Genomic DNA, 24,137 nt, shown 5'->3' on the forward strand with positions numbered 1-24,137 from the left:
TACCAAATATAATAAAATGCCAAACACTTGAGAAAACTCCATGGCTCCCTTATCTCTCAGCTAAACGCTGCTCTAACTTCCAAATCAGGTGGGCTATGAACCACAGAGAGGAGGACCCAGGCCCATGAGCCACTCTAACCACTGCATTCATGATGAAAAATGTGAGCCCACCAAAACCTCCAAACCCTCCTGTACTGCCATATAGTTGGCACCTTCAGCCATAAGGGCTACTGGAGTGGTAGACAGGTGGATATAGTAGGTTTTTGGGGGCTCACCATGACTTGCAATGGAGTTGTGGTGAGATGTTTTTATGTGGCACCCTTTTGTGAAGTTCACAGCAGTGCTCTGTAAGATGCCCCACTACTCTGTTGCCATATCTGAGAGCCCAGTCCATCACTTTGCTGACCCCCCCTCCTCCCAACGTCCAAAAGGTCTTGTTCTAGGTTTTTGGTCTTGGATGATTTTTTGTATGAGAATGCGGTATAAAGATAGATGACTTGACTTGGCTGTCTGGATGATCAAACAGCTGGACGTATAATTAGACGATTCTCAAAAAAAATAATAATAATTTTGGATATATTTTTCGAGAATGGACTTTAGACGGCTGCTGATTTTGGGCAACTAGCACCCTAGGCCCAAAACAGACTTAGACGGAGTTTTTTTTTTTATGCTGTTCCACGTGTATTCACAGTCAGAAGGTAAAAGTAGGGTCACAACGATGACTCTTCACCTGAATAAATATCTTTAAAACAAATTTATTGTGTTGACACATGTGCTCACAGAACCCAACATAGACCCATGTTTTGGCATCCAAGTACCCACTTTAAATATCTGCATAAAACATATTTAGCAAACCTACTTATCTCTTACTGCACCTTGTGGTCATTAAGCTCTCAAAATCTAAAAACCACTTGGTTATCCCTTCTTGTCCAGAGTGATACTAGACTCCACACATGAGTCTGCATTTTTTTTTAAATCTAGCCCCAGCCAGATAAAATTTAAGAGGGATCTGAAGACATTTCTTTACATTGGCATTTTAGGTTAACAGGTCAACAGAAAGTACCACCATACCTTTCACTCCTTTGGAAGAATACTATCCTTTAGTTTTTAACTGTTTTATTTTCAGTATGACCTCTTGGGGAAACGGAGCGATAGTGGATGCTGCAGATGGGTAGACTGGATAGGCCATTTGGCCTTTATCTGCCATCATGTTCCTATGTTTCTTAATCTTGCTGGACCTGAAATTATTTCATTGGATAGACTTCCAAGATACAGTACTGTATATATCAACTATAATAAATAAAGATACACAGCTATGCAATTTTACAGGATTGTTCTTGGAGGGGTGGAATTGATCATAATTAATGAGTTTATCAAAAATCTCAGAACGGTGCCTAGTGTGGGTGGGGGGATTGAATATTCACCTAGGGCAACTAGGAAGTAATTCTATAAAGTGGGTACATCCTGTTAGGTGTCCTGGTGCCATGTAAGAAAGCACATTCTATGTATAACAGCATCTGGGCCCCTAGATTCCGTTATAGAATACTAGCACAACTTGCCTAAAATATAGGTGCATTATTACTGAAGGATAGGGAGAAGAGACCGCATAGCATAGTCTAAATCTTATGGACTATGGCGCCATCTCATGGAAATTTACCAAACTTTTCAAACAACCCATATATGTTTTCTTTGAGCCAAATCAATTGGAATGACTGGTAAAAGAGAAGGAAGTTAAATAATGCAATCTGAGTAGGAACTTTAAAAGTGAGATCACTTAATAGTTAGCCAGGGTTGTGATCTTAATTGGATTGTTCTGATTTTGGATTTCCTTATTCTTTACTACTTTCTTTTCTTCTGTGATGTGGACTAAATAGTTTTTTTTACAATCTGCCTGACATGAAGATCCATATTCAGGCTGGAATCAATAATTACTCCCCAATATTGAATTGAGGTATTTAACAGGAAATATCTTTGGGTTACCAAGACTAGGTCATGGTTCACTTCTATATCTAAGTGTTCTCTTCCTGTGCTTATAGCATATGAATGTCACAGAAAACAATTGGAGGAGAACTCTTAACAGTAACAAAATGAACTCCAGACTGTTATCAACACAATTTCTGTGTCTTAAATTCTAGCAGCTATGATATCATTGTGCTTTCTCAAGTTATCAATAGTCTTTGTAATATAGTCCAAAGACCATTGTTACTTTTTATAACATTTCTTCATAATCATATGTCTAGTCTGGTAGAACTTTAGAAATAATTAATAGTAGTAGTAGCAAGAAAATTTGTTACTTCTGCTTTGTTCTTTTGCAGCTGAGCCTTACAGTCTTAGGAAAGTACAGCCATGAGCAATCTCTACTTACTTCTAGACACTTCTAAACTTTCTATTTCACTAAATATTTTAACAAACGTACTCCTCAATGTTTCTGACTAATCTCAACCTGAGCATTTTACTAAAAGCAAAGGACTGCTGTGTCAAAGTCCATTTCCCCGGGACCAGAGATTGTTAGCTGATATAGTTGGCCTGCACATTGACCGTGCCCACTACATGTGCTGCTCAGAGAGCCTGCAGATGGACTTCTGCTCAGTGAAAGAAATGATCCTCTTGTTTTCAATGGGGCACTCCTGGTGCTTCCTTGCTTGTTGACATATGCCACAGCTGAAGCCCTGTCCAAGAAACCCTTGATGGCTATGCCTTCCAGGGTGTGATGCAATGTCTGCAATATTAGTGGATGGCTCTCAGCTTCAATCTGGTAATGGATCTTATCCTCTAAGAAGATAACCATTGCCTCTTAACTGACTGCCCCTCGCCATTATCCCCCACCCCCAGTTGTAAAGACTGGCAGCTGTTGTTAGGATCACCACCCCCCCCCCCCCCAAAGGATATGTAGACAGTCGTTGGACAACAAGCCCGGCTGGAGCCACCAACGCAAACCTGGATGTACTTCTGCCTTTCAGGACAGTGGAATCTGGAGAGAATCCTCCTGCGGAGACCAGCAGGACAATAGTGCACCCTGTATAGGGCAAGAATGAACTTTCTCCCATGGCACCACTTCTGCAGTTGCTTTCCATGACTCTAAGACCTATAGATAGAGCCAAGCCGTAAGAGCAGGCATTGTAAAAATCTCCAACTGGTGTCTTAGCTTTCATTTGCATGGCTCCAGAAGAAAAATATGGCCTTCTACCTAAGTATTCTAGGAATTGCAACAGCTGCAGGTGGGTTTTACCTAAACCTGAGAATTCACCTCAGGTCCTATAGCAGTTGGACAACCTGCGCCACTGCTTCCTTACTGGTCATGGGTGGGGCTGGCAGTCGCCAAATACCCAAGTATGGACGCACTTGGATCCCTGCCTTGCGTGGATGTGCTACTGCTGTGACCAAACATGGTGAACATGCACAGCACATTTGCCAAGTTAGAGACACGAATTGAAAATGTCATCCCAACACAGATAAGTCCATTAGAGGACAGAAAAACATAGGCCTGTAACCCTTTGGAAAGAAAACTAGGACCCACTGGTCTAAGCAAAACTCACTCAGGCCTCCCAACAAGTCAACAACCATCCTCCTCTGCACGAGAGTTCGATGACTGACCTGGCGCCATTGGGACTTGGTGGTTGCAGCGAGTCGAAAACCAGAGGGCTGAGTCTGCCTGGAGCCTCCAAATCTCTGTCGAGAGCTGTAATATGGTGTCTGAGCAGAGAATAACACTGAAGCTGATAAAACAGCCAAGAACCATGCAAAGTACCATGACCCATCCCCATATGGGCATCTTGTCAACTGTCTGGAAGACTTTTGAGCAACAAGATCATCTAGCCTCTTGCCAAAAAACATTGGGCCTTTGAAAGGCAACCTGGCTCTTGAAAATCAAATCTCCTGCCCATTACTTGATCCAGAGCATTCCACAGGAAGAGGAAGAATAAGCAGAAGCCTTGCTCATGACCCTGAATACGTCATATAGAGCATCTGCCACCCAATCCACCCCCGACAGTAGCAATGGGGCGGGGGGTGTTAAGCATCCTCCAACCAGGGAGTCTGACACAATATACTATAGCAGGTACATGCACAAAGGAAGCCGCTGCCCTCAACTTCAGCTCTGAAGCCACGGCCTCAAACTGTGTTTTGAGGGCTAAATCTACCCTGTAGTCTTGCATATCCCCTTAAAAGCACACCACCCTGGGTAAAGAAATCTACTTTGCAACCTGTGGTGCCAGCACATCCACTTTAAGCAGAACCAATCACTGTTGCAAATCTGGAGCCAGATTGCCATAGTTCTGACAACCTGCAAGGAACCCTCTGGGGCCTCCTAATGCTCCATGATCATCTTTATAATGTCAGGATGCGAAGAGAAAAAGGGTGATTTGAGGCTCAGAGCTGCTAATGACAGAGTACTAAGCAGAATAGGTTTGCAGGCTCAAACTTCAATCCCGCAAGACCTCCAACAAAGCTACCAGCTTAAAAGGGCAGCACACCATCGGTTCCTCTCCTTGGTCTAGGCCTGCCACAGACTCTGAGCGCAAGCCCCAGCCTGAAAACCTGAATCCACCAAAATTAAATATTCATTTTGAGAGAGTAAAGACATTGATTGCAATCTCTATTCATGCCAGTCTGTCTCTGACTGAACCTCTAGTTCCTGTTTGCGAACCTTCAGAGGTGGTTCTGCGCTATGAGAAGCAAACCTCCTGCGCCCCAGATGGCAGGAATCCAGATGGTGCAGAGTGGCCCCCAATTAACCCAATAGGCATCACACATAAAACCAGTGAAATCAGGGATAATCCCCTAAACAGTATGTCTAGAGCATCTGCAGGGACTCTCCTTGTCTCCTCATGGGTCACCACAGTGTCTGCACACTTGCGCTTCACCACGTCATTATCCAATGGCTCTGAAATGGATTTTTGTTCCAAAAATGAGCCTCCTGTGACTCCCCTGCCCTGAAGGGATCAGAGGGAGCTAAGCCCATGACTCTCTCCCCCTCCCCTTCACGTGCCCTGCTACATGTGGAACATGGATGCTCCTCAGCCAGCCATCCAGGGCTATCTGGCATGAATTAGAGGTAAAACAGCCTGAGGAATCCATCTGAAACAATTTTAAACAAAATTAAGGTATTTTGAGGCAGATAGAGGCTTTTTAAATTAAATTGGTAAATCTAAGATGGCCACCGTGACAACGTTTTAGAGCCAAAAACAAGCCCGGGAGAGCTTTATTAAAAAATTAAGGGAATGGGTTTTTGGAGGTGGGGGATCCCAATCCTGGCCCCAGAAACCTCCAAAACTGTTTCTCATAGAGTATAATGAACTGTTCTCACACACAGTTCAATCTGGTGCTGTGCCTGTTTCAGCTCAAACAGTAGCTGGAAAGTGGAGAAGATTTCTGCATTAGACAAGCATGTAAAAGAAGCTCCAAATGCTTGTTTCTTTGGGCTGCCAGACAGGCCATAACAAAGACTGAAACCTCAGACCCCCACAGGTCCACATATAATGGGGGGGAGGAAAGCACAGCTGGCACCCATTAAATTCCCCGGGACTGACACAGGACCACACGGTCTGTGCTTAAGCTCTGGTACGAATCAGGAATGCCTTGCAACAAGGGAAGTATTCCCCAAGCCTTCCAAGCGTGTTTGTACAGGCTGGTTAGGTAGCATCCCTGTAAAAGGGTTGTCCTCTCAGCTACAGTAGAGTCTGTTATCTTCTCCCACACAGAGCTGCCCCAGTAAAACTGGGGACTTCTGAAACAACGGAAAGCCTCAAATTCAGGATAAAACCCTGAAAATAATAAACCGAAACCAGAGCAGATCAAACAGACACCTTCAACTCATATGTAGAAGGTAAAACTGAGGAGATGCAGCACAGCCCAAAGATATAGGAGGTGGAGCTGAAAAAGATTTGCATGATGCCTTCTAAAAACTCGTGATCAGAGGTGAATAACCCACTGATTGAAGACTCATATGCCTTTTGCACTAGAACCTACATGCTTGGTTTGTAACTGACTTTGAACTTGCATTTGGAAAATGTGAGTAATGAAACCCTCTAGGCCCTGGAGAGGGGATCTCTCAACACCAAGTTCACAATTTGCTGTCTTTTCATGGAGGAGATCCCTAGGCTTGTACTGTTGTTTGTATTCTCATAGATCACAGGGAGAGGTTCTTCCAAACCCACACTCACTTTCTCCTACTTCCTCTCGGGCTCCTGGAACTCCCAGGTCTGGTTTCCAAGGTGATTGCCTAGGGTTGTTCCTTGAGGGAGAAAGGGACAGCAAACAGCATTTGTGGTCAAATCATAGCCTGGTATCTACACAACCTTAAAAGCGCCAATTGTGTTACAGGATCATTTTTGGAGGGATGACATTGGTGTTGTCCTAATTTTTGAGTTTAATTATTAAAATCGTGAAGATGGTGGGGGAGGGGAGGTTTGGAGACTGAAAGGTAATTGAGGTAGAATGCAATGCTGAAGGTTTGCCTAGGATGCCAACAGCTCTTGAGAACTTCCTTGGTTCATGATGACTGTCCCATCATCTTCTTAGGCTCCAAGGAGAAAATAGGTAGCCCTATGTCATTGTCTGCCTTCTCTTAGGCTGTGAGAAACGGATCTTTGACCCTGCCCTCTCTCTCTTCTTCTGAATCCCAGAAAAAGGATCCTTGGTCAGTACTGACCATGGCATTGCAGCCTGATTGCAACTGAAAGGCAATCATTTTTGCAATGGCTGCTGAAAAAGTCCTGTTTGTTGTTTCTAATATCATGCATCTCTGATTGTATTTTTGTGTAAGCATTTTATGCATTAACAAAATTTTCAATAAAAATTTTGAACTAAAAAAAAAAATAATAATAATAAGTCCCCATCATCATTTATTCTGTTTTAGACTGCCTTTAAAAATTTACCTTTTACTCTTTCCAAAGACACCTCAATCATGTGGGTTCACCAACAGGAATTGCCCTAACACAACATTCATACAGGAGTTCTATACAGTATTAGTATAGAAACATGATGGCAGATAAAGGCCAAATGGCCTATCCACTCTGCAATGCAATCTGACTTCATTTCTGCTAAATGTATTACTACTACTACTTCTTATCATTTCTATAACACTACTAGATATACACAGCGCTGTATATCAAAACATAGACAGTCTCTGTGAGCATACAATCTAGTCAACACAGGCAAACTGGACAAGAAGGTGCATCTGTACACAGTGCACAGGTGGGGGAATTACAGAAGGAATTATGACAGATATTGGTGCTTAGCAGGTGGGCTGAAGTTTGGAATTGAAAACAGCTTCAATGAAGTTTAATGAAGTTTATTAATGTGGTTTCCAAAATCTTTGGATACAAGGTGAACTGAGAAAAGTCTGATATCTTGCCTCTAAATATGCACTGTTTCAAACAGGACTGTTCACAATTTCCTTTTAGATGGGCTCCATCAAGAATCAAATATTTTGGGATTCAGTTTTCCACAGCTTTTGAGACAACCTTCTCTATTAATTGTGCTTGAGTGATTACTATGGTCAAAGACATGTTAAAAAATGGTCACCTGATGGGGTCATCTCAAGACCTGGAGATAATAATGACTTTTTAAGTTCTGTATAAGTAATACTCACATTGGCTCAGAAGCAAATACTTTGCTAACAGTATGTTTAGTTTCTTATTATTGCACTATAATTGTATATACAAGAGGCAAGAAATTAATATTAGCTAAATATATTAGCTGAACATTTAATTGATAAGATGTCTGTCTATTGTTTGTTCATATTCATGCGACTAAAGGGCGATTAGTATAATATGTGTGCAATCAATATGTTAACTGCATAGTTTTATGCGTATATATATTTTTAAATAAATAAATATATATATGGTAAATAGGCTTCAGTTCTAATATGAAAATAACTTACCAGCTGAAATGTCTTTTTCCCCTTCAAGAATATCCTTTAGTGAGAAAGGTGTGGAGGTAAATTTAGCTTTTTTGGATAAAAAACATCTTTTCTTTTTTATAACAAGTCCAAGAGGTTGATATTTATCTGCCTCACTTAGGCTGGGAACAGAAATTAATCTTCCTCCATCACCAACCTGCTTAACAAAGTTCTTAGTAGCTGCTGCAAACATATTGTTCCATTAAGTTAACAAAAAAAAACCCAAACCAAAACAATATTAAATTGTACAAAATATTACTTCTCCTTAACTAAGGTGGAAAAACCTAAAATTATCTTTTGGAAGGCTACAGCTTTCAAGAAAATAAAAAGATGTTTAATCAATCAGCTTCTGCAGTGCACTGTTCAAGAAATAGCACCCCTTTTTGCATGCATATTAGGTACTCTAAGATAATAAATAATGGATTAGCAGTGTAAAATAATACAGCTTGTTAAAGCATACTTTAAATAGTATCAGAATTTCCTGCTGTTAAAATTGCCATTATTTGAGATTCAATATAAATAATTATACAAAAAGAACATTTTTAAGACTTCTTTTGGAGTATTATATACAATTCTGTAATCTGTGCCCTTAAAAAGATAGAAATAGGGTGGAGTCAGTCCAGAGGGCAGCTACTAAAGTGGTCCTCATTATAAAGCATGTGGGGACAGACTTAAGTTCTCAATATTTATACTTTGGAAAATAGATGAGAGAGGTAAGATATGATAGAGACATTTAAACATCTCTGTGGTATAAACACACAGGAGGCAGACCTCTTTCAATTGAAAGGCATTTCTGGAGCCTTGGAGCATACAATATAAAAGGGAATAGATTCAGGAGTAATCTGAAGAAATATTTCTTTATGGAAAGAATGATGAATGCATCAAACAGCCTTTCAATCAAGGAAGTGATAATGATTTCAAGAAAGCACATCTCTCTAAAAGAGAGGATATTGTAGAGCTTACGTAGTTGGTATGAATGAAAAGACTGGATAGAACAAATGGTCTTTATCTATCATCATTTTCTATGTTTCTGTGGGCTCCTTACAGTATTTTTTGTGGCAATAATGAAACTTTTTCACTAAACGTAGCAGATAGAAACTAATTTAATTCATGTATAAGGTAATGTAATCATGCTATTCTTTTCTACAAGGATCTCTCAGTCAGGGAAAACTGTGTACCTGCAAAGTGTTCTCAGATGACAGCAATGTAATGAATCATGCAGATAGGGCATGTGACTGACTGGCTTATTCTAAATAGAATACATTTTCAGAGCCTTTCTAGGAAGATTTCAAGCATGCACAGGAGGGTTTCCCATACAGCATTTGATCTACGTGGCCTTTATTGATTTTATTCCAAGCTAAAGAACAATTTCAAGGACAAGGCAAGATGGGTTTTGTAACTGATTTGGGTTTTTTCCCTTTGTTATCTAAAAGCACTTCACATTTGTTAATGAGAAGCAGGCACAGAGATGGAACACCCCAAGCTTAGGGTCATCATGTTCAAGTAAAAGATAAGAAGAAAAAAAAGGCCAAAGTTGAAACATGGCTTTTGATGAGCACTTTTTGTTTTTCCCATCTGTTTGCTGTTTTTGTTCTTATATTACACTCTCGCAGACAGCTAAGCCAGCCCCCCCCCTCAAAAAAAATAAATTAACTAAGCATCCTGATATCTAGATAGAAAATACAGATAAATGTGTTGATTTCCTCTCTGTAGTCACACAAATCCCATGGAAAGATTTGCATGGCTACACTAATCACTAATGCCATTGCTTTTACTACAAAGGCCTTGACATGTCCTTTTAAGGTCAAGCCTAACCAGAGTATAAACAATAAAAAAAATAGAATCCACTTCCCAAATAGAAAGAGGGCTTCATTGTTGTTAGACTCAGCCTTTTGAGATCAAGGGAAATAAAAAGCTAAGTGAACTTTCTGAAAGCTTTAGTCTCCTCCGGACAGAAGGCAACAGCTGTTATATCAAGAGCAGCTTGGAAAAACTAGAAAGAACAATTGAATGATTAAGGTGGAAATCTGACACCATCCCAGATGGAAAACCTAGTATGGGGGTAAGGCAGATGACTAAGCCCCTTATTTTTTAAACTATCCCAGGCATATTTTAAGTCAGATGGATTAAATTACCGTATATACTCGAACACAGGATGAGATTTTGGGGCCAAAAAATGGCCCCAAAATGGGACTGTCATCTTATATTCAGGTCATCACCCGACCCCCCTCCCCAACTTGATGCAAGCCTCTGATAGACCGGGACAGGAGAGATCTCTCCCATCAACCGGCCTGACCAATACAAATCTTTTTTTTTTTTACCCCCACGTATCTTTTGTGTTATCCTTGGTGGTCCAGCGGTGTATGGGCAGGACCGCGCTTCTGCCCTGCGCACTTCCTTTTAGGCTCACAGGCATGCAGGAGCGAGCTTCTCGAGCTCCCGCGTGGCCCTGTGCTGCTAGCTGAATGGCTACCGCCAGGTTCCGCAAGTCTCCCCTAAACTATACCGTTCCCTTCGTGTTTTTGTAGCCAAAATGCATGACCTTGCATTTCTTAGCATTAAATTTTAGCTGCCAAATTTCAGACCATTCTTCAAACACTAGGTCTTTCTTCATGTTATTCACATCATCCGGGGTGTCTACTCTATTGCAGATTTTGGTATGATCTGCAAAGAGGCAAATCTTACCCGACAGCCCTTTAGCAATATCGTTTATAAAAATGTTAAAAGAACAAGCACAAGAACAGAACCTTGAGACACACCACTAGTAATATCTCTTTCCTCAGAGTGATCTCCATTGACCACTACCCTCTGTCCCCTTCCACTCAAACAGTTCCTAACCCAGCCCGTCACTTTGGGGCCCATCCCAAGGGCACTCAGTTTACTTATTAAATGCCTGTGTGGAACACTGTCAAATGCTTTGCTAAAATCTAAATACACCACATCTAGCACAGTCCCTCTATCCAATTCTCTGGTCACCCAGTCAAAGAAATTGATCAGATTTGTCTACAAGACCTACCTCTAGAGAATCCATGTAGCCATGTTTTAAAAGAGTTTCCATTAATTTGCTTACTACAGAAGTCAGACTTACCGGCCTGTATTTCCCTACTTCTTCCTTACTTCCACTTTTATGGAGCGGGACCACATCTGCCCTTCTCCAGTCCTCCGGTACCACTCCCAACTCTAGAGAAGCATTGGAAAGATCAGTCAGCAGAGCTACAAGAACTTCCCTAAGTTCCTTCAGCACCCTCGGATGTACACCATCCGGCCCCATCACTTTGTCTTCCTTTAATTTAGCTAGCTCCTCACAAACACAACCCTCTGAAAATCAGAGTCTTCCAATCTTCCATCCCTATTTGCATTTGTATTCTACTTTCCCACTCCCGGCACTTCAGCCGTGAACCCAGAACAGAAATATTTGTTAAGCAATTCAGCTTTTTCTTTATCAGCTTCTACATATTTCTCCCCTTTACCTTTGGGTCTCAAAATGCCACTTTTATACTTCTTTGTATCACCGATATATCTAAAAAAATGTCTTGTCTCCCCAATTTACCATGTCAGCTATTTTTTCTTCCAGTTGCATCTGTGCTTTCTTGACTACTTGACCAGCCTCTCTTAACTTTTCCAGATATTTTTGCCTGTCTTCCTCTTTCTGTGATCTTTTGTAGCATATGAAAGGTAACCTCTTATTCCTTACCTTCTCAGCTACTACTTTTGAGAACTAAAGCGTCCTTCTTTTCCTCTTACTTTTATTTACTTGTCTCACAAAAAGGTCTGTCACCCTTACAATAACACCTTTCAGTTTTGCCTACTGCATTTCTTCTCCTTCCAGACGTTCCCATCCAGACAATTCCTTGATGTAATCTCCCAACCACAGTTAGTTTTTTTAAAAGTCTAAATCTTTTACATTTGAATGAGCCCTCTCTATACCCATCTTAATATTAAACCATACCATGCAGTGATCACTGGATGCCAGATCACCCACTGTAACATCAGAACTTTTCCCATTTGTAAGTACTAAGTTCAGTATGACCCTATCCCGCTTGGGTTCCATTACAAACTGCTGGAACAGTTCTCCTAGTATAGAATCCAGGATCTCCCTACTTCTAGAAGATCCTGCAATAGGTATACCCCAATGAACATCTGGCATCTCTGTTCACTTGTCTGAGAAGGAGGGCTATATATCACACCAATGTAAATATTTTCACCATTCCCTCTTTCCAAATTAATCCACAGTGCCTCTTTCTTGCCCTGTAGATGCGCAATTGTGTAACTTTAATATAATCTTTAACATGTAACGCTACTCCCCCTCCTTTTCTTCCTACCCTGTCTTTCCTGAACAGATTATAATAGCTCGATATAATTACATCCCAGTCATGGGTCTCTGTGAATCACGTCTCCGTGATCACCAATTTATAATAATAATAATTTACTTCTTGTATACCGCTATACCGTGAGGTTCAAAGCGGTTTACAGTATAGATACCATAAATATGCCATAAAAATAAAAAAAAATGGAAAAAAAGGTACTTAGAAGTTCTCTGACTGTCCCGAAGGCTCACAATCTAGCTAAAGTACCCAAGAAAAATAATTATTAGAAAAAGCAAATAGAATAGATAAAGACATAGACACAATATATCAGAGATTATTTCTGGATATGTTACATAGGAAATTATTTCTGATTACATTTCATAATAAATAACATTACATAGGAATTACATAACAATAAATTACATTTCATGGGAAAATTAATTATAGTTACATTGCATAAAAGATTATCTGATTTTCATAAAATGTTAAGTAGAAGGTTATAGTGGAAGATTATATGGATTAAATTGATTATTTGGAAAACCTGTTGCTTATTAGGATATTGAGAGGATGATACCAGGGAGTAGACTATGCATGGGAATGTTATAAAGAGAGTAGGCAAAGGGGGAGTTTAAGTAGGTTGAATATACTTTAAGAATAGGAAAGTTTTGATTTCTTTACGGAATACTTTAATGTCAGATGTTGTAGATAACAATTTGGAGATAGAGGATTCTAGTTTTGCTGCATGTGTTGCTAGGAGGTTATCATATTGCTTTTTGCGCTGAGTACCTTTTAATGATGGATAGGAAAATATGTTCTGTGATCTTCTTGTTCTTGTTGGTAGAAGATGATTTAGTCGATTGTAGAGATAGGTGTGTGTCGTACCATAAATTACTTTGAAAAGTATACAGTATAGTTTGAATTGAACTCTGGCTCTAATCGGTAGCCAATGTGAGTCTAAGTAGGCATTGGTGATGTGGTCAAATTTTCTGAGCGAGTAAATTAACCTGAGAGCTGTATTCTGAACTGTCTGTAATTGTTTGATCATATTAATGGGGCATGGTAGATAAAGAATATTGCAATAATCTAGAAGTCCTAATACAAGGGATTGAACTATAATCCTATATTGATCTTTATCGAAGAATTTTTTTTTTTTTTTTTAATGCTACCAATATTTTTTAATAAGCTTCAGCAAATGACAACAACTGGCTGCTCTTGGCACACTTCAGAATGCACTTGATATAAGAACTGCAATCAGATAACTTTTCTGGGCAAAAGCCATCGGCCTCTAGACGTTTCACTTAGACTTCCGGGTACTGAATTCCTTTCTTCCTTTTCCTTCGCTGCCAAAGTTGCGGATCCTGTGGATTTTCTGAAGTTGATTCTCAATTGTTGAAACAATATCCACCTCGTCAGGTATGTGGACATATCTGATGTTTCTGCCAGTTACAAACAAATCATCCAGCTGGGAGACCCGGCCCTTCCTGTCCGTGTATGTCACTTCAGCCAGGCGAATGTTCATAAACGCATCTACGTTCAGGATTCGGCCCTTTGCAGTGCTTTCATCCCGGAGGTCAATGGTGGTAACGGACCCATGAATGCCTTGGAGTAGAATGATTAAGCTGTTCTCAGAGATAGTGCGTTCTTTGATAGAATGGCTGATCTCCATTTTGCAATATTACCTTGTCACATCACAGAAACAAACGCTCCCCCTCAGCTCTTTGGGTATCGAAGAATTTTTTAATTTTTCTTAGATTGCGCATTGTGAAAAATGCCTTTTGGGTAGTTTTATTTATATGAGATTGCATTGTGCAGCATCTGTCAATCAGTACTCCCAAGATTTTGAGTGAATTCTGAATTGGATACTTGGTTGCTTTAATTTTCAAGTCTGTTATGGATGGGTTTTTGTCTGATATATCCAACTCATCTTCTTCCATCACAGCGTCTAGATCCAGAATCTTGTTTCCATACTTCGAGTATTAGTATACACTGCTTTCCAGACACTGCCCCCTTTTCCCATTCTTGTAGAGGTATTTAGTGATTTACTTACCTGAGGGCTTATACTCACCCAGAGACTTTGATCACCCTGCCCCCATCACTTCTAGTTTAAAGCCCTATTCAGTAGATTAGCCAGCATGCCGCCGAAGACAGTTCTTTCCTTCTTTGATAGGTGTATACCATCCCTGCTCAGCAGCCCTTGGAAAATCATCCCATGGTCCAGGAAGCCAAAATGCTCTCAACAAAAACATCCAAGTAGCCATGCATTCTGCTCTAGGGAGGATGGATGAGAATACCACCTGTGCATCTGACTGCTTCAGCCTTCTCTTCCAGAGCCACAAAGTCACTTTTGATATGTTTGCAGGGGTATCTGGCAGTATCATTAGGGCCAACGTGAATGAGCAGCATCGGATAATAGTCATCAGACTTGATGAGTCTTGGCAAGCTTTCCATAACATCTTGGATTTTGGCACCAGACAGCATATCTCCTGGGGCATCATGTCTGTGTGTGGCGCAGTGGTTGGATCTACAGCCTCAGCACCCTGGGGTTGTGGGTTCAAACCCTGCGCTGCTCCTTGTGACCTTGGGCAAGTCACTCAGTCCTCCATAGCCCCAGGTACGTTAGATAGATTGTGAGCCCACCGGGACAGATAGGGAAAATGCTTGAGTATCTGATTGTAAAAACCGCTTAGATAACCTTGATAGGCGGTATATAAAATCCTAATAAACTTGTCTGTTCTGCAGATGGACGTTTCTGTACCCCTCTGAAGGGAATTGCCAACCAACACTACCTTACGCCTCCTAGTGCTCACGGATCCAGTAATTTTGGGGATTTCAAACTTTGGTCCTTCCTCTCCCTGGGAGACTGTCACCTCCTCCAGTTCCAGGGCTGCATACCAGTTCTTCAGTTCAAGGGTGGGTGGAGTTACACTACCAATCTTGCAGGGTTCCATAATCTGAGTCCAGCAGTCCTTCCTTCTTTGCCATTGCTGGAAATCTTTGATGCCTCATGAACCATTTTATTGATGTACCTCTCATTCTCATGGATGCTTCTCAGTCTTTCCACCTCCTCTCTCAATTCCTTTACTTCCTTCATGAGGGATTAAAGCTGAAGACAGCTTGTACATGGAACCACTCCCTCTGCTTGGTTATCATTTTCTGTCTGTCACTATATTTCCCAGCCATACTGTGGTTGCAGAAGTACTTACACCTTGAAGAAAAAAGAAAGAGCAGAAAAATCCTACCAAAGCAATGCTCTCTGTTCCTGGTTGGCTGAAGAGTGTACAAATCAAAAAGTTCCATCTTAGGGTGGATAGGAGGGAATTAACACCAGAGACTTTCCTCAACTGCTATTTGTGCACTTATCTGAGCTTAAGCCCTGAAATGCAACCTAAATTACTGATCTAAGCTAAAACACTTTTTTTATATGCAACCCTAGCATGATTTTTCTGAGTTATAAAGAGAACTACAATGAAATAACCTACTGAAATCCACGTCTACCTTTCCCAAGTTTGAATGCCAGCAGATGAGCCGCTATCACCTTGGTGAAGTTGCACGGGGCTGTCGCCAATCCAAAAGGCAGCACCACAAACTGGAAGCATCTCTGGAGAACATGAAATATCAGATATTTTCTGTGATCTGGAAAAATGGAAATGTGAAGTTATGTGTATATTAAATCCAGCAACTGACTAGACCTTCTCCATGCGGAAGCGTGGAACTCCAGTGCCGCATTTACAGACTTCAGATCCAGGATATGTCTCCAGTCTTCTGTGCCTTTCTTGGGCACTATGAAGTATATGGAATATCTGCCGGAGCCCGATTCTTCTTTGGGAACAGGTTCTATGGCATTAATGTTCAAGAGTTGTACTGTCGCTTGGACCATGGCCTCTTTTTCTGGCCATCCAGTAGGGGAGTCAAGGAAAAGATATGGAGAAAGGTGAGAAAACTCGATCTTGTACCCCTCTTGAATAATGTTCAGGACCCAGCAGTCTGAGATCTGTTTCCATTCCCTCCAGAAAGCCGACAATCTCCCACCATGAAGAGGCATGGCAGATGACCTGGTGTCACTATGGCTTTTTGGTGACTGTGCTGCGTGACCCTGAGGGTTTTTGGCATCTGTAGTTGCCAAATCTCTGTCTGGCCATGAGGTCGCCAAGCACTTGTCAAAAAGCATCTCCCTCTTAAAGGGTAACCTACTTAGAATAACCTTGGAGGCTGAATCACACACCCACTATCTAATACGGAGCATCTGGTGGGCATCTGATGATGTCATAAAGAGCATCTGCCACATAATCCACTCCTTCCATAATCAAATGGGAAGAGATGTCCTCCAGCTCCATAGAACTGTGCCTTAACCTAGTATGACAGGCCTGAGCCACAAAGGAGGCAGCCACTGCCGCTTTGATACCCAAAGCTAGCGCTTCAAACTGTCTTTTAAGGTCCTTAAGTCCACTTTGTGATGCTGTGTGTTCTTCAGCATCACCCTTTCCCTCTCTTGAGCTACCGCAGAATCTACCTTCAGCTGAGAAAACAGCTGTTGGAATTCCGGAGACATAGAGTAATGCCTGGACATGGCTTTTGCTACCTTTATAGATCCTTCTGGGTATTCCCATTGGTCAGTGACTAATGAGGTGATGTTTGGATGTGCTGGAAAAAAGGTAGTCTGTGTATTTGTGCATGACAGAACAATGAGAGGTGGAGTATATCTGAAATAACATGGGAAACAGATGTAGATTGAAAAAACAGTGCACTGAAGGATCATCACTCTGATCAAGTGCAACCACAGCTTCCTATCCTCAGACAAATTTGAGCCTCGAGATAATAAAGGCATGGAAAAGGACATCCAGTCCTGCTCAATTGGTCACTGATGCTTAGAATTGGCTTGTTCCGAGGCAGGGAAGCCTTCTTGGCAAGGAACTCTCCCTGATCCAGTGCTAGTGCGCTCACAGGCAGTGCAGCGCTTCCAGGGCCATCATATAAGCTCTCCACAAGAGACTTTACAAAGTCTTAAAAACCTGAACAAGTGGCTCCAAGAACCTCTGAAATCAAATCAGTTACAAGATCTGAGACAATATGTTTTCTCCAAGAGAAATCGTGCCAAATGAATCTGACTGATTTCTTTGACTGGGTGACTAGAGATTTGAATAGAGACAGAAATAGGATGACAGAAAACTCAAAAGATCATCAGATCAACAACTAAAATTTTATTCATGACACACAGGAATGATGCTTAAATACAGTTCCAGCAGTGGGGAAGTGAAGCTGATACTGGACGGACTTCTACAGTATCATATTTGTCCCATATATGGCAAGACAGGATGAGCTGGAGTTAGCTTTGACAGCAATTCTGGCACTGGGGCACTTCTATGGTTGGACAAACTTCTACGGTCTATGTCCTGTATAGCAAGTACACACAAAGATAGAGCAGAATTGTCCCAATCAGAATGATGCGCACAAAGTGTCCTTCAACTGATCTGATGAATTCAAATGCCTTTATTTATCCAAAGTTTCATAAATACATTCATGGACTCAATGACCCAACATGTACATGTTTCGGCCTAACCGGCCTGGCTTAGGAGTCTTATGAGTCTTCAACAGGTGTATCCAAAACCATATAACCATAAATGTAAAGATGCACAACCCACTAAAAATGGCTGCCAAATCTGAAGTCGTGAAGCAGTAGTCAAACATCAGATACCAACCCAATCGTGCTGTAAAGCTTGCAGTTCGGTCCTTAAAAGGATTATAAAGCCTCTTGCTCTTCTTGCAGCTTCAACACCCACACAGGCTTGTGGGGCTGCTAAAGGTGGTATGGATCCAGCCTCTACCATACCCGGGTCTACAGCATTACCCTATCTTGAGCCAGCACTGCTCTCTTGGGAAGAAGCCCGTGTTTTTCCTCACACCTCCAAGGTATAGCTCTAACCACAGCACCACACACTTCTCAGGAGCTCAAATCCCGTGAGTTTACTCCCTCCTGATGACACTTGGAGCAAAACTCGAGTCAAGGGACCGGGTTTAGGCACCTTTGGGTGTGCACTCTTGATTCTGTTGTAGGGGGAATGAGAGGGCACTCTTGATTCTGTGGTAGGGAGAATGAGAGAGCACTCTCTAAAGTTGAAAGGGGACAGATTCCGTACAAATGTAAGGAAGTTCTTCTTCACCCAGAAAGTGGTGGAGAGCTGGAACACTCTTCCGGAGGCTGTTGTAGGGGAAAACACCCTCCAGGGTTTCAAGACTAAGCTGGACAAGTTCCTGCTAAACTGGGACGTACGCAGATGAGGCTGGACTCATTTAGAGTACTGGTCTTTGACCTGGGGGGCCGCCACATGAGCGGACTGCTGGGCAGGATGGACCACCGGTCTGACCCAGCAGTGGCAACTCTTATACTAATAATCATTTTATTCTTATATACCGCCAAAGCCATAGTAGTTCGAGGCGGTTTAAAATAAGAAGAACTGGACAATCGCGAAATAATTACAATAAAAGTCGTCAAATACATGTAGGTAATCAGAGAAAGGGAGAAAGTCAGAGAATTAGGCACAATGTAGGGTCATCGAGTACATGTAGGTAGAATACAGATATAAGGCTATACAAGTTTTTAGGTTAGAATTCAGTTAAACAAGTTTGTTTTGACTAGTTTTCTAAAGCTAAGGTAGGATGAGGAATGCTTAATGATGTTACCCAGCCAATCATTCTGTTGGTCTGCTTGGAAAGCAAGAGTTCTATCCAGGTATCTTTTGTATCGGCAGGCTTTTATTGTTGGGTGGCTAAACATATGAACTCTGCGTTTGGGCCTGATGGAACTTCATTTTGCAGTTTGATTTTGTTCACTTCTACAGCAGAGGAAACTAGTCAGAGAAATGTTGCATCACTCCCAGATAAGTATAACTTTTTATCTGGACTGTTTATGATATACACGATGCATTATATGAGACTACACTGTGGTTATGATGGTCCCAGCTAGCAACCTCTACTCTAGATATCACTTTAATTTCATTTTGAGCACTGAGGTATGCGGATATGAATACAGTACTTCAATATAGTTGAGTGTTTAGTTATGCATAGGGCTGATTGTGTATATTTTATGTAGTGGACTCTTTAATATAATTTATAGAGCCTGTGTGTAATGTAGCATTGCACTAATTTAAAATCATAGGAAAGTTTTACTGATATACTCCAAAAATTTTACGAATGCAAGTCCAAAAAAAGTAAACAAGATACTAGGAATTATTAGAAAAGGGGTGGTAAATAAGAATAAGAATGTTATAATGCCTCTGTATCGTTCCATAGTGTGACCTCACCTTGAGTATTGCATTCAAGTCTGATTACCATGTCTCAAAAAAGATATGGCGGAATAAGAAAAGGTTCAAAGAAGAGCAACCAAGATGATAAAGGGGATGGAACTCCTCTCATATGATGAAAGGTTAAAGAGGTTAGGGCTCTTCAGTTTGGAAAAGAGACAGATCAGGGGAGATTTGAAATCTAAAAAATCTTGGCTGAAGTAGAATGGGTACAAGTGAATTGATTTTTTACTCCATTAAAAATTACAAAGACTAGGGATACTCAATGTTACAGGGAAATACTTTCAAAACCAATAGAAGGAAATATTTTTTCTCTCAGAGAATAGTTAAGCTCTGGAACGCATTGCTAGAGTGTGGTAAGAATGATTAACATAACTGGTTTGGACAAGTTCCTGGAGGAAACGTCCATAGTCTGCTAAGATAGACATGGGGGAATCCACTGCTTGACCTTGGATCGGTAGCATGGAATGTTGGTACTATTTGGGTTTTTGCCAGATACTTGTGATCTGGATTGGCCACTGTGGAAACAGGATACTGGGCTAGATGACCCACTAGTCTGACCCAGTAAGGCTATTATTTTCTTATGGGATGACCAGCAGCCTATCACGATAGCATTTCTTGGTGAACATTTCTCTACCAGCTTCATCTTCACTTCAAAGTGAATCAACTCATCAATGTTGTGTTTGGCTGGACACCTGAAATTTCACCTAAAGTCCAGGAAAAAATCTCTTCCTGTTTGACTGACATTGCTGCCTGGATGTCCTGCCGTCATCTGAAATTAAATATGTTCAAGACTGAGCTGCTTCTCCTTCTCCTTTCTCCATCTCAGTAAATAATACTGTCATTGTTCCAGTCTCTGCTCGCAACCTTGGAGTCGTCTTCAATTCCAACCTCTCATTTTCTATGCACATCCAACAAGCTGCTAAGACCTGTTGCTTCTATCTCTTCAATATCACCAAAATTTGCCCCTTCCTTTCTGACCACACTTCCCGGACCCTTATCCATGCTCTTATAACCTCACGCTTAGATTACTGCAATCTACTTCTAACTGGTCTCAAGCAGTGTCACCTCTCCCCCCCTTGCAATTTGTGCAAAACTCTACTGCACGACTCATCTTCTACCAACCTCGCTAAGATCATGTCATCTCTCTCAAGTCACTTCACTGACTCCCTATCCGTCATCACATACAGTTGAAGATCCTATTACTGATCTACAAGAGTGTTCATTCTGCTGCCCCTCAATATCTCTCATCTGTTCTGTCTCCTTATACACCTCCCAGATAAACCTTCTTCAGATAAACCGCTCTTAGCTTTACCCTTCTCCTCTACCACCAATTCCAGACTTTGTTTCTTTTATCTGGCTGCCCCCTATGCCTGGAATAAATTACCTGAGTTTGTCCATCAGGCCCCTTCCCTTGTTTAAAAGCAGACTCAAAACCCACCTTTTTGATATAGCCTACTCCTCTGCCCTCCAACCCAGCCAGCTGATTAACCATTCCCCTTAACTGTATCCATGACATCTTGTTTCTCTGTCCTGGCTGTTTAGATTGTAAGCTCTTTCACACTGGGACTGTTTTTTTTCTTCTTTGTGACTGCACAGAGCTGCATACATCTGGTAGCGCTATTGATAATTAATTGTAGTAGTAGATTGCGAGCCCACAGGGACAGATAGTGAGAAGTACTTGAGTACCTGAATTTACACTACTTAGGCTATAAGTGGTATATAAATAATAAAAATAAATTTACTTTACTAGTTAAACCAGTGATTCCCAACCCAGTTCTTGGATCACACCCAATCAGTTGGTTTTCCCATGATATCCACAACAAATATGCCAAAGTGATTTACAAAACTATAGCATGCATATAATATAATGCATCCTGAAAACCTTACAAACAGCGAAAATCACCGAGTTAAACCAACCCCGGAATCAAAGAATGAAATGAGCAACATTAATCTACTCCGGGATGGGTTCCTCCCGCTTCTCCCAGTCAGTCAGGTTACCCCTCCTCCACAACCGTGACGCGGCATCTAAGCAGCCTCCCAGGACCCATAACGTCACGCGAAGAAGACAAGCATCAGCGAAAGAGAGCGGTGCGCTAGGCTCTGCTTACGGAGCCCCTTTTCCGCGCGGCTTCAAGCCTTCAGCTACCAGCACTGGACAGGAAGGTCTCAAAACCAGCACCATGTCCGAGGAAAGGTTTCCAGCCGCGCCTAAAAGGAGCTCTTGCAACAAGAAGCCACTCAGGTAATCTCCCGCAACTCAGGTGCCCGAGGCCTGCCGGCTTCTGAGTGCTAGTGTCAACCGCGCGGGGCTTGCTGGGTAACCTGCGGTTGGCTATCGGCGCGCGCAGGTAGTTTGGGTAGCGTAAGGCTCGCTGGCCCAAGCGAAGGACATAGGAAAGCAGCGAGATGGTGGAGTTAATTGGCTCGAGCTCTGCACGCGGCAGTGTTAGGGGCAGAGGGACCGGTTTCTTTTTGAATACAGTATCTTATCGAAGTACTGGATGAGTAGTATAGGCTTCTTGTACAGTACTACCGGTAGGTTTTCTTATACTTCTGTGCGAACAGCATAGAATTCCTTACGGATGGGTTCTTTACCCCAACTATGCCGGTCATATTTTTTTTCAGCTCCGCCCTGAGCAGCCTTCTGCAAGCGAATTGAGGCGTCTTTTCATCAGCTCTGCATTGGATTTATTTTTGAGTTAGATCTGATTTTTTTTCCCCCCACTAAGCTTTCCAGAGGTTCCCAGTAGTCCTGGGATAGCTCTGCTTGGGAGAGGATCGGGGGTCTGCAGCCAGGAGTTCAGCCCTTCTGAAAGAGTACCTTCCTGGCCAGACTACAGCATTTTTTTTTAAGCTTAGGGAAAGGTCCCCTGGGAGCCATGCTCGCCTCTGCAGAGGTGGGGGCGCTAGAACGCAGGCTAAATTGACCCCGAGTGGGGTCGAGGGTTTCAGGACTCTTGAGAGTGAATAAAAGGCAGCCGGAAGAGACTATCGTGTTTCCCCGAATATAAGACAGTGCCTTATATTAATTTTGTGCCCAAAAACGCACTAGGTCTTATTTTGGGGGTGGGTCCAGGAACCAAACCAGATTTCTTCCCCCAGTTTAAGCAGTGCACTGGAGCTTTACACTATCCTCCTGATCAGAAAAACAAAATAAAGGCAAAGGTTAAAAAAAGACCTCTCAATCAGCTTGATCATAAATACACTAAATTATTTATGTATATATAAACTATTTTTGTTTTAATGTTCCCCGATGTCCCTTGCATTGCCCCCCGAGCTGACAAAGGGCCTGGCGCAGCCTCCTCGGCTGTTTATGGACTGGGGGGGGGGGGGGGGTCCGGGTCGGTCCTGCGCTCTCCTGCTGGGGCGGGACACTGAGGGGATCAGCTGCCCATCGGTCGGCCTTGCTCCGAGCCCAGCTAGATCCGACGGTTAAAGGGGAAGAACGCCGGCAGTCCTCCTCCTCATTGCTTGTCACCAGCCATCTTGTTTCTTCTTTAACTCCCGTGGGAAGGAGAGAGCGCGCGCTTCAGACTGGAACTCCGAGGCAACCCTTCCCCTAGGTTCCCTGCTAGGATGGGGGGGGGGTGTTATTTAGATGCTGCCCCAAACACTGGGAACCAGTCTGGGCAAAAAACAACGAAGGGTTACACGGTCTGGCTTGGAAGACCGAGGCAACGGCACCACCGCTTCTGTCCGGACTAGGGCTTATTTTGGGGGTAGGGCTTATATTAAGACCTACCCCAAAAATCATGCTAGGGCTTATTTTCGGGGAAACACAGTAGTTGCTGGAGCCACCCTTGCTTGTCTGAGGCAGAAAATCCTCCTAAATTTGTAGTTATAGTGAGAAGCTGATGCAGGCATAGCACATGGCAGTTCTGTGAGTACTGTCTATGGGAGACATTGGGGTGGGTCTGAATTTAGCAAAACTAAGGGTTTCTGGGATTGTCCCAAGGGTTCCCCCTCTCTAAAATATGTTTCCATGAGCCATTTTTTTAGTACCATAAGCACTGTGGTGCCCATCTTGATGTCCCAAAGCCTATCAATAAGCTTTGGTTTCGGGGCGTGGCTTGGACGCGCATGAGGAAGGTCGGCTAATAAGAGAGCTCCGGAGAAAAAGACCTTGAAAGTCTCATAAAAGTCCAAAATATTTAAAGAATAAGAAAAAATCAGATAAATAACGAAGAAAATATAAGAGAATGGCAACAGGAAAACAAAATAAGAATGACTTTGCACTGTCTGGCAGTAACAAGAGAGCAAAACCGGAACACGATGCAGGGTTAAAAATGGCAGATATAGAAGTTATAAAAGAACTGAAAGAAATAAAAGAAATGCTATCAGTTTTAACTAAAAAAGTTACTGATATATCGGAGGAAGTATCGACACTAAACAAAAAAATGGATCTCCTGGAATTAAAATCTAATAACCTAGAAGAAAGAATGACGATTGTAGAAGAAGAAGCATGTTACAGTCGTTCAGATAGAAAAAAATTAGATTTACTTACTAAAGAGATTGAAGATTATTCCAATCGAGAAAGAAGAAGTAATGTCCGTTTGATTGGATTACCAGAAGGAGCAGAAACGGGAAATCCAGCAATCTTTATTGAAAATCTACTTCCAAAACTACTTC

At 42.0% G+C, this 24,137-nt stretch overlaps 3 protein-coding genes across 7 annotated transcripts in view; 1 reads left to right on the forward strand and 2 right to left on the reverse strand.

Moving 5' to 3' along the window:
• The window catches only part of PJVK (pejvakin), a 64,141-nt gene extending 42,529 nt beyond the window's left edge, over positions 1 to 21,612 (reverse strand). Inside the window, exons 1-2 of one of the 2 annotated variants that reach the window (XM_033945645.1) lie at positions 21,426 to 21,612; positions 7,883 to 7,916 (exon numbers count right to left, since the gene is read on the reverse strand). In XM_033945645.1, the coding sequence (XP_033801536.1) occupies positions 7,883 to 7,916; positions 21,426 to 21,455 (64 nt within the window). In that variant the 5' untranslated portion in view covers positions 21,456 to 21,612. Of the gene's footprint in view, positions 1 to 7,882; positions 8,094 to 21,425 lie in introns of those variants that run through there. The other variant, XM_033945644.1, reaches the window with a different exon arrangement.
• Positions 1 to 24,137, forward strand: part of PRKRA (protein activator of interferon induced protein kinase EIF2AK2) — a 77,902-nt gene that overhangs the window by 26,362 nt on the left and 27,403 nt on the right. The window contains exon 1 of one of the 4 annotated variants that reach the window (XM_033945640.1): positions 21,544 to 21,750. The exons of 1 other annotated variant lie outside the window; for it this stretch is intronic. In XM_033945640.1, the coding sequence (XP_033801531.1) occupies positions 21,689 to 21,750 (62 nt within the window). In that variant the 5' untranslated portion in view covers positions 21,544 to 21,688. Of the gene's footprint in view, positions 1 to 21,543; positions 21,751 to 21,910; positions 22,044 to 24,137 lie in introns of those variants that run through there. 2 more of the 4 variants (XM_033945642.1, XM_033945643.1) reach the window with 2 other exon arrangements.
• LOC117360954 (U7 snRNA-associated Sm-like protein LSm10) lies at positions 13,502 to 13,909 on the reverse strand. The gene has a single exon (XM_033945647.1). It carries the CDS (start codon positions 13,871 to 13,873, stop codon positions 13,502 to 13,504), a length of 372 nt encoding a protein of 123 aa, XP_033801538.1. The 5' UTR covers positions 13,874 to 13,909.

The sequence above is a fragment of the Geotrypetes seraphini genome, chromosome 5, assembly GCF_902459505.1.
Source record: "Geotrypetes seraphini chromosome 5, aGeoSer1.1, whole genome shotgun sequence".
Lineage (NCBI taxonomy): Eukaryota > Metazoa > Chordata > Amphibia > Gymnophiona > Dermophiidae > Geotrypetes > Geotrypetes seraphini.